Consider the following 10622-nt stretch of genomic DNA (forward strand, 5'->3'; position numbering starts at 1 on the left):
CTAAATCACTAGATTTAGGAGTTTACTCCCCAAGGTGTTCTTGGGCGGTAAACTCCCAAAACAATGCCTAGACCTTCCCTTATGATATGATACTACTTTGGGCTTGTATAGAAGTGTAATAGGGACAAGAAATGAACCAAGAAACACATATGTTTCGGTGTTCATGGCCCAAGAAGATCTTGGACCGTGAACTCCAAAATCATGGACAAAAGGGTGCTTTTAAGGCACCTAAAGCCTTAGACATTTACTAGAAATTGTTCCCACTTAAATGAAGGATCAAAACACATCAAAATCACCCCTCAAAGTGAGTTCACGGCCCTAATAAGGTTCTAGGGCCGTGAACATCAATGAAGCGCATCAAAGTGTGCCTAATGCCTTCATATGCTTGGGATAAAAGCTTAAGACCTATATTACATGTGTATTAGACTTGAAAGCATCAAAAACACCCATCCTTAAGAGTTTACGGCCACAAAATCTAAAGGATATGGCCTTAAGGCCATAAACTCCTCAAAGGGGTGTTTCTATGCCTTAAACCTTTCCAAGAATTAAACCACCAAGTTGGAATAATTCTAGGGATCATTTACAACTTCAAAACACAAAATACCACCAAGTTTGGCAGTTTACGGCCGTAAACTCAAGAACTTACAACCGTAAACTCCAATTGTGAGGATATATGGAGAGTAAACTCATGTATAGGGTCCTTTGGAACCCTAAACACAAGTGCCTTGTCCCACAATAGCTTATATGCAATCCTTAGGGCTTAAAACACTTATATAAAGTGTTTATTATCTTCTAGGATGTCTTAACTTTATCAATTAGTAATTTAAGACTAATTGAGTGCATATATGTGTGATTATAAGTTCATTAGGATCGTAGTGTGTGTACACGTCCTCACTTGACACCTAATAATCCTACATCGTCCAGTTCATCCAAACCACGATCTACAGGTGCGTTCATACCCCTAAATGAATATTTTAAATGCTTTTAAATGCTTTAATGTGGGGTAGTACAAGTAGAAAACAGCATGTTATTAAATAACTCGTATGTATTTTATAATTGTGTTTTCATCCAGCAGATTTCACATACTACAAAATGTGATGCATGAAATTGTTTTCTATCTTAAAATACCTTGATAAAAAAAGTATTAGTTTTGAATTGTTTATTAGCATGCCATCAAGTCACTCTTAATTATTATTCAAAACTCTTAGATATCTTGCAAAACCATTACGTTTACCTTCTTGAACAAACAATTGCCTTTTAGTTAATTATCATAGGGATAGTTAGAAGATACAAAACAATATTCCTATTAGAAGGAATTACACAAGAGTCAGTTCATTCATGAGTCTATACCAGTATATTACATGATACATGAGTACATTTATCTAGGATTACATGATACATGAGTACATTTATCTAGGATTACATGATACATAAGTACGTTTTCATAGATACATTTATCTGAATACGCTTACATAAATACCAAACATGAGTACTGTTACATAGATACATTATCCTATATTCACTTACCTGGATACTTGTACCTAGATTTATGAGGAAGATTTATTCGTACCTTCTGTGTAAATTTTCCTGCCTATCCCTGTTCGACGGGATGTCTAGACGGGACTAACCATTCCGGAACCCAGCTGTTAGCACCACTGGGTGATGAACATCTACGGATGTCTAAGGTTATCACTTATAATAGATAGATTGATATCGGAACTAACCATTCCTCCATCCTGCTGTTGCAACAGAGGATGAGATGTAAATCTTTGGATAATCATTAGGTTACCACTTATATTAGGAGTCGGCTACGCGACTAATCCTTCCTCCAACATGCTACTGCTACAGAGGACAATTGGACCATCTTCGGAGGTTCATTAGGTTATACATATCGCTTACTGTGATGGTGTGTTAGTCCTGGTCTTTAGGGATAACACTTACATGGTTATATTTTTCCTATTTTCTTTATTTTGTGATAGATTCACATAAACGATGAGTTAGACTAATTACTGTTTGTAGTAGTCAAAAAGAAGGAAAAACTATCATTTTACTTACAAAACATTCGGGTCTTGGTAGAAGACTACATTATCATAATAAAACATTCGGGTCTTGGTAGAATACTATATTGTCATAACAAAACATTCGGGTGTTGGTAGAAGACTACATTGTCATAACAAAACATTCGGGTCTTGGTGGAAGACTACATTTCATACTAGTAGGAAATAAGGGATTTCTTAGGGTTTTTCATACTTATATCAACTGTCTTACTAAAAGGTTTTTCATGACATTAATAACAATTTTACAAATCAAGACAATAACACTTAAATACTTATGAGTTCACCGACTTTAAAGCTGATACTCTCTTTCAAAATAACTTGTATTCTCAGGTCACCAGTAGACAGGTACAATGGCCAGGTTTTGAGAAGATGGAGCACAGACAAGTCTCGTCTTTTATTTTGATTATATATTTTTGGTGTCTTATTACAATGAAAGAACACACATGTATTAAAACTTTACTTATAATGCAATGGATGATGTTGTTGCTTGTTTATTATTTTACACTGTTGTGATACTGTACATGACGTCCTCCACCCCTGAACGTTTCCGCCGTTCGTGGTTTAATGGTGTGACAACACCTAAGAAGGTGATGAAGCATCGATCTCATAGCAATTTCCATCGGTCAATAGAAGGTAAATCTCTTATGGTGCAATTTGGTCAAGCAGGGTTGAAACCTTCTCAAATTAAAAAGGCTTTTAATACAATGAAAACCTCAAATGTAGCTGATGTAACTTCAGAGCCATGTGCTGATGTCTTATCTGAGCATCGAAAACAACATAGAGGAAATGAGTTCTATGGACTTATAAAACATTTTCAAGATAAAACGTTAGTTGACAGTGACCAATATATTTCCGTGGATTTGTCTGATGATGGGTATCCTAGAAATATCTTTTGGGCTGATGGTAGATCAAGAGATTCCTATACAAAATTCAAAGATGTTGTTGTGTTTGATGTCACTTATATGACTAACAAATTCCAGATGCCTTTTTTTCCTTTTACTGGGGTGAATCATCATGGACAATCTATACTTTTTGGTGGAGCATTGCTTGAAAACGAAAAGGAAGAGACATTTGAATGGTTATTTGAACATTTCCTCAAATGTATGTTTGGCAAGTATCCAAAGACAATTATTGCCGATCAAGACAAAGCGATGGGCAATGCAATAAAAAAAGTGTTTCCAAAGACTCAACAGCGTTTTTGTTCATGGCATATCAGGAAGCATGAAACTGAGCACCTTCGATCGTATGTTTCCCGTTACAGTGATTTTCAAGAAACACACAGACAATGGGTAAATAGTGATAGCATTGAACAATTTGAAGCAATATGGGAAGATATGCGTATTAAGTATGAACTGGAAAGCAATTGTTGGATTAGTGACATGTATTACCAACGTATACATTGGGCTAAACCCTTCTTGAAGGATATTTTCTTTGCTGATATGACCACAACCGGGCGGAGTGAAAGTATCAATTCATTTTTTGATGGTTTTGTTAACTCGAGGACCATGTTGAATGAATTCGTTGTTCAATACGACAAGGCAGTTGAGTCATGAAGGGTTACCGAAGAAGATGAAGACTTCAAGACTATGAACTCGAGGCCGGTTCTTTCTTCAGTGCGTCCAATCGAAGCAAAAGCAGGTCAATGTTATAGTAGAAAGATGTTTGATACTTTCAAAAAAGAATGGACATAAGCTATTACCAATTTGACTCATGAGACTCTAAAAAAAACTACAGAAGAAAGCACATATAGAGTTGGGCAATTGGATGTTGATAAAAAATATTGGCGTATTGTTACCTTTCGTTCTTTAAATTAAGTCAGTGTCACATGTTCGTGTTGTATGTATGAGACAAATGGGATTTTATGCAAACATAGCTTATATGTGATGAAGAAGAAGCATGTTCAAGAACTGCCGAGTCACTATATTTTACAGAGATGGACCCTTGAAGCCAAGTACAAACTGGGTAGTGTTAGTATCGGACTCGGAGAAATAAATAATGAAAATGGAGTTCGTGCCTACACAATATTTTGTGTTCGTTCGAATTTTACTAAACTAATTGAACAAGCAAGGGACTCTCCTTCGGAGATACAAAAACTCAATACGATATTGATAAGTCTTTTAGATGATCAAGTCAATCGAAAAAAATCTATGCCTTTAGAGAATGCATCTCAAAGTTCTTGTATGCGAGTTTTGCAAGTAGATATGATGCCACAGTTATCTATCTGGGATCCTCTTGGTCCAACTACTACAAAAGGGCGTCTTAAACTTGCAAGCAGAATCAAGTCTTCTTTAGAAGCCCCTAAAAAACGAACATGCTCTTACTGTCAAGGATTGGGTCATTATGCTACTAGTTGTTCAAAAAGAAAGGTAATTATAATAATAATTTAATGATTAAAAAACGAACTCTAATGATTATATTAACAATTTCTTATTTTTTTCATATATCAGGCGGATGAATCGTTGCAAGAGACATAATGATGACATGTGTTGTTTCTGTTGGCAAAAGAAAAACTAGATACTTCATAACATTTTTTTTTGGTTAACTGCACCTTTTTCATGTTTTAGACACAAACAATGTATGAGTAATCTGGAAGTTATTGATGTTTCTTAACAATTTTAATGTTTTCCAATGAAATTTGTTGATTGTTTATGATTTGTGTGATTATTGATGCTTCTTAATTATGTCTTTTCTGATTTTCTCACCCACATGGACCTCAATCATTGGCTGTTTGGCATGTTTTTTATAAGAAACTGGAAATTCATGATAAATGGTATTGAGTTTATCAGTTTGGGAAACATAAATATTACATTGCTTATTGTCTTTTAAAAAATCATCAACTGAAATTGGTTGCATTTCTTCTACTTCTTTCCTCAACTTCTCAAACAAAACAGATGATAAATAGCTCTCTCCAAAACCTGCATGAATTGTCTGGAAAAATAATTGAATAAAAATCAGTACTTTTTTTTTTTTCATAAAAATCGCAATGTTTAATATCTTAATAGAAGTATGTAACTATTGATTTGATCTGTAACAGTAGCTTGTAACAGTAGCTGAGTAGCATGATTAAAATATTAATTTTGTGTGTCAATGGAGCATGTCCAATAACCAGAGGTACAGCAAGAGGGCTATTTGGTAATTTACTACCACCACTTGTTATGAAATAAAGAATTAGGACACAGTTGTTCTTGCTTGCCTGTATAAAATCAGTTTCACAACCAAGCATATAATGAATTTGAAAATCAAAAGTGAAATTGAGTGTCAACATTACCAGCACTGTGAACCAAATGGGCAAGCTCATGGTGTATAGAAACACGTTCGTGTTGTACGATTAAAAAACCAAATAATATAATTAGAAAAATACCAATTACAAGACAAAAATTAAAGTTAAACACATAAGAACAATCTTGCCTTGTTGGACGATTTTGCACCTATCCATGGCAGGGGACTACAATTGCTTAATTTATTGAGTTGATGAAGTTTAATTCATAGTTGATGTTACTGATCCTAACTTTTAACTATTACATGTGTTTGACTACATCAAACTCTAGTTTTAAAAAAAGGAAATAAAAAAAAGATGGTGAAAGAATCGATCAAGCATTTGTGGAGCAAAGAGGACCAAAAATAAATAAATTGTGTTGATGTGCTTCTCAAATACGACTTCTATGAGGAAAAAAAAAGAAATAACTTTTATCCACAAATGAGTAAACTGTGAAAAGTGAGAACAAAAGACTCCATTACTTTGTATTCATCTTAATTACATTGTATTCATCTTAATAAAGGCTATATATAGCCTAATATGCATACATCACGTGGGATAAAAAATAAAACAATAAAATACTATTCAAATCCTAAAGTTATGACAGCAACCTACGGGAAAAAAATTCACAACCGGCTAAATGTAATAGGCGATTATGGAAGCAATAGGGATCAATTTTAGTTGTTATTTTTTTTCAATATGGAAAAAATAGTGTTTAAGGAAATTGTTATTTTTTTCAATTAAATTAAACCACCAATCAAAACTACATAGTTTTAAGCATTGGGTATCAAACCTTATATACCCTTAAGGGTATATTCATTTTTCTCATATATATATATATATATATATATATATATATATATATATATATATATATATATATGGGCCACAAACTCAAGGCCTAAACCCAATGCTAGACTGAAAACACATGAGTTTTCGGTCCAATCTACAAATAATCCAATACTATTTTCGGCCCAAATAATAAAAACAATAAATGCTTAGAAAAGCAAAGTTTAAACCATATCTTTGACCCAACAATCTCCCATTGGATTATAGCTTTCTTTTCTAATTAACCCAACAAATTTCCCCTAAAATGTAACTGGCTTTTCTTGTCCATCTTCAGTGGGAGCTTGGCTTCAGCGTTCATCTTTGATTTCTTCACAGCTTCAAGATGAACTTGATGAATCTTCAATGAATGAATTCATCTTGAGCAATTGGCCTTTTCTTCAGAATTTGACATTGAGCGCACATTGGGTGAGGAGGCTTCTTGTACGGATTCATGAAAGATAGCGCTTTTTGCTTGAGAATATTCAGAGAGAATATCAGAGAGAACTAATCTAGTGGATCATTTCAGCAGGTTTAAGATAGCAGCAGACTGATTGAAGAGGCTTCAATGCAATTCGTCACATAATCTTCAAGTGCAGCTTCACCTTGCTTTTGGGGTTGAAAGATTGAATGTTGAAAGAAGAATCTTCATTTCCTGCACCTTCGAATGAGAATTCTTCGAAGATCATGGATGCAACCTTGGCTCATAAATCTTTGACACAAACTCCATGAGTTTCATTTTCACATGATTTCACTTTTCAAGACAAAACAAATCTAAAAGAAAACTTAGCACACAAATTAAATTAGAAACAAAAATGTTTTTTGGATTTTTTTTCTTAAAAAGAAATAAAACAGAAATAAAAATATTTTTGGATTTAGAATTTTCTGACTTTTGTTTGATTTTTTTTTTTTAATTCTGCCCCTAAATTTGTGCATAGAGGAAAACTATGAACAAATTTAACAAAAAGAAAAATATTTGGGATCAAAGTTGTCAAGCAATCTAATATCGTTTATCAGCACACGCCTGCATGTCTAGATCTGGTCAATCATCGGTATTGTAGTCCACTTAATCACAAAGGATGTTGACAATTTGGACAAATTATAAGTGACAAGTCATTGTGATATATATTCCTAAATGGACATTTAGCTAACGACGACCAAGGATATTGTTGTCCACTTAAATTAAGCCGCAAGATCTACATACAACCTATTAAACGGTTCAATTTTAAATGTACTAGAACATGTTTCCCATTACCCGATATGCCCTGGTAATCAAGAACTTCCAAAGAACTCCTTACTTTAGGTGAGTATTCAATCATTAAGAAAGAAGTCAGATATAGAAGTGCATATGTTGTATCCCAGGTCGGATGTCTTCCAATCACACAGAGGGAACAACATATGACTAACATAGATAGGGTTAAAGAGGTGGTAGAGTGCATATTTTGTGTCACAGGTCGGATCTTTCGATCACGCGGAGGGGACAACATATAGCTAAAAATTTCATAGATATGGATATGCATAGAGATAGGGTTTCATATGTTGCATTCCAGGTCGGATATATTCCAATCACGCAAAGGAAGGAACATATGACTGACAGATAGAAAGCAACAAAATAATTTCCTACAGACCTGTTTTATCAGAACCCCCAGTTTCCCTAACAATACCGGAATTAAGGACATGACTCCATAAATCAAGGAAATGTTAAGCCACAGTTCTAGATAATTAACTTTTAGTGTATCTCGCAAGTTCACATGTTTATCTCATTGCTAAATCTACCCGAGCGTCGTACTGCCAGTCCAAATGAAACTATCTAATTGTATATTGTATAGTCCTTTCATGGTAAATCAATGTCTAGTCCTTTTTGAATCCATTATGCCTACCAGCACATTGAACACAGAGTCTAGACAATTCGGTTTTACTGCATTACACTCATTATAAATTGCGCTTTAGCACTACACTTCATATCACTTCCCAATAATAACTACTAACGAAAAAGTATTAAGAAAATGAAAAATTGTCTTTAAAACGAATCAGAGTAACATAAACTCAGGAGTATAGAGAAGAAAATGCAAACCATAATTCACCTATTGAATTTTCATCTAGAAGGTCTAAGAACAACACGCATATTCTCATAACAGATCCGAAAATTCTTCATGTCATTAAGCACTAACCACATGAGTGATCACTTCCTTTCTTCCCTTCCTACAAGGACACAGACTCTTAGACAATGTCCTAAGTGTTGTATAGTGTACAGATCGCTCCATATCATGTGCCTGGAACAACCACTACCAAAAAACCGATGTCTGATGATATGCCTACATAGCTACTCTGACACAAAGTGGGATCAGTTAGTCTTTGGAACCCATTCCATTTTGAAACTGGATCGACCTTTGTTATCTTTGCAGGGTACTCTTTCCCATGACATATCATGTTTATCACAAACAGAAGATGAAGAAATATTAGAGTCATTTGTTGATTTGGGAGATTGAGCCTTCGGAACCCATTTGTAGTTGGGTTTAACCCATTTCTATTTCGATTTGATGGGTGGTTCAGTACTTGCTTTTGATCTTGATGTCGGCCGTTGAGAAGACTTTGACCTAACCGGTCTTTGTTTCACTGGATCATCACATGGATTGGGCTTCTTGGCCAGCATTTCCTGCTTGCCCTTGGGATTCAGATTCTTGGCCTTGTGGGTTTGATTCTTGGCCTTCTGTGCGATCCAGTCACCATTGTCTGAATGTGACCTTGAGGTGTTTCTTTTGGAGTATCTCCCTCTTGGCACGTTCTGCCAGCCTTGTGCATATTAGGGAACATGTGTGCGATTAGGATAATTTCTGGAAATGTGTCTAGGTGTTCCATAGTGAAAACAAGTCTTTTTCTTCACTGGGAAGTTGTTTCTTCCTGCCCCTGGTGGCGTATCATTTCCTTGTCTCTTATTGTTCCCACAAGCACACTTGCAGCAGGCACTCTGTTTCAGTGGAATTGGTGGCCTGTATTTCTCAACAGCAGGTTGATCAGAAGCAGCTGAGTTCGAAGCAACAAATTCAGAGCTCAAGGAGATGTTGGTTTGTTCAATGGTTTTCTCCTTGTTCTCATCTTCTGCTACATTACTATCAGACACACTCTCTTCAGCTGCTTCCTTGGATTGGCTTAGTGGTTGATATGCATAGGAAGTAGAGCATTAGTATTTTTCAACCTGAATACCTCCTGAACCAAATCCATCTGGTTTTCCATATTGAAGATGTGCCTCCCTGCCAATTTCTTCCTGTGCCATAGGGATGGATGTGTTGTTATGATTGAAAGGTGGAGGAACACTATCATACCCTAGACCTTTTTGCTGGTTTTTTTTTTAAATTGCAGACAATGGTCTATCATGTTTGCAACTACTTCGCTTGACACATCAAATTTTTAAAATCAAAATCCATAGTTTCAAATTTGCTTTTTAATGTGTCAAGCTCAACAGTTAACTCAACAAGTTGTTTCTTAACATAGTCATAATTTTCACATTTGTTGCTATAATCTTCTTGAAGCCTCCTAAAGTCCATGCTTTTTGCTTCTAATTCACCCTTTAGGGGTTTCTGTACTTTCCTAAGTTGATATCCTTCCTATTTAAGGTCCTCGACTTCCCTTTTTGGCAAATCATTATGTTCATGAAGAAGTTTAATCGTAGCTTCACATGATTGAGAGCATGAAACTTCATTGATCGGGATGTTTGCGGAACTCATTGTTTTTCCATACTTCAAAGCATCAAGTTCTTCAATTACAGCAGCAAGACTAAGATGATTGACATATTTTGTCTTCTTGATGACAGTCACGTTCATATCCCACAATTTCGGAAGTGAATTCAGCAGCTTTTTGTTTATCTCAGATTTAGTTAAGAAGATCCCAGCTATATTCATCTCAGTAGTAAGTGTAGTAAATCGCTGCAACTGAGCTTCCAGGATTTCTCCAGGGATACAGTTGAACATGTTGAATTTTTGTCTTAACATATGCTGACAACTCTCTTTCATGTCTTCAATTCCCTCGTAGACCTCAAAAGCCATTAAAAGCACAACTAAAGGCCAAAATCAAACTTAAACTCAAACTTAAATTTAAAAATGCCCTTTGAATATAAACCTCAAAAGTCAACCTTAAAAGTCAAATTTAAACACTCAAACTAGAAAAGTCAAACCGAAAAGCTAAATTTGAAAATTTTAAAGTTAAAGGAGATAGTCAAAGTTTAAAGTCAAAAGTCAAATTTTAAAATTCAAAGTCAAAATTTTAAGTAAAAAGTCAAAAATGAAAGTCATAATTTAAAAACTAATTTTTTTTAAATGGGATTTTAAAATAAAAGATTTGAAGTTTTGGGGTGAAAGTGTCAATTTAAAAATGAAAGAAATTGAATTTTGGGGTTAAAAGTGTAAAAAATTCAAAATAAGGAGCAGCGAAAGATTAATATTTCATTTAAATTTCGAAGGCTTGTAGCATCTAGCAAGCTAGATCAA

The 10622-nt window shown here is 34.8% G+C and overlaps 2 protein-coding genes across 2 annotated transcripts; both read left to right on the forward strand.

Annotated features, from left to right (window-relative positions):
- Nucleotides 1–2647: 2647 nt before the first annotated feature.
- On the forward strand, nucleotides 2648–3610 carry LOC145063602 (protein FAR1-RELATED SEQUENCE 5-like). The gene has a single exon (XM_079011202.1). It carries the CDS (start codon nucleotides 2648–2650, stop codon nucleotides 3608–3610), a length of 963 nt encoding a protein of 320 aa, XP_078867328.1.
- A 330-nt stretch (nucleotides 3611–3940) lies between these two features.
- On the forward strand, nucleotides 3941–4531 carry LOC145063612 (uncharacterized). Its single transcript, XM_079011214.1, has 2 exons — nucleotides 3941–4423; nucleotides 4505–4531. Exons 1-2 carry the CDS (start codon nucleotides 3941–3943, stop codon nucleotides 4529–4531), a joined length of 510 nt encoding a protein of 169 aa, XP_078867340.1.
- The last annotated feature ends 6091 nt before the right edge of the window (nucleotides 4532–10622 follow it).

This window comes from Lactuca serriola, chromosome 1, assembly GCF_051521515.1.
Source record: "Lactuca serriola cultivar US96UC23 chromosome 1, Lser_US96UC23_V15, whole genome shotgun sequence".
NCBI lineage: Eukaryota > Viridiplantae > Streptophyta > Magnoliopsida > Asterales > Asteraceae > Lactuca > Lactuca serriola.

Bases quoted from the DNA above. Each gene is read 5' to 3' on its own strand.
- LOC145063602 (XM_079011202.1), top strand. From the start codon at position 2,648: ATGAAGCATCGATCTCATAGCAATTTCCATCGGTCAATAGAAGGTAAA.
- LOC145063612 (XM_079011214.1), top strand. From the start codon at position 3,941: ATGAAGAAGAAGCATGTTCAAGAACTGCCGAGTCACTATATTTTACAG. The intron at 4,424-4,504 runs GTAATTATAATA...TTCATATATCAG, and splicing joins CTAGTTGTTCAAAAAGAAAG to GCGGATGAATCGTTGCAAGA.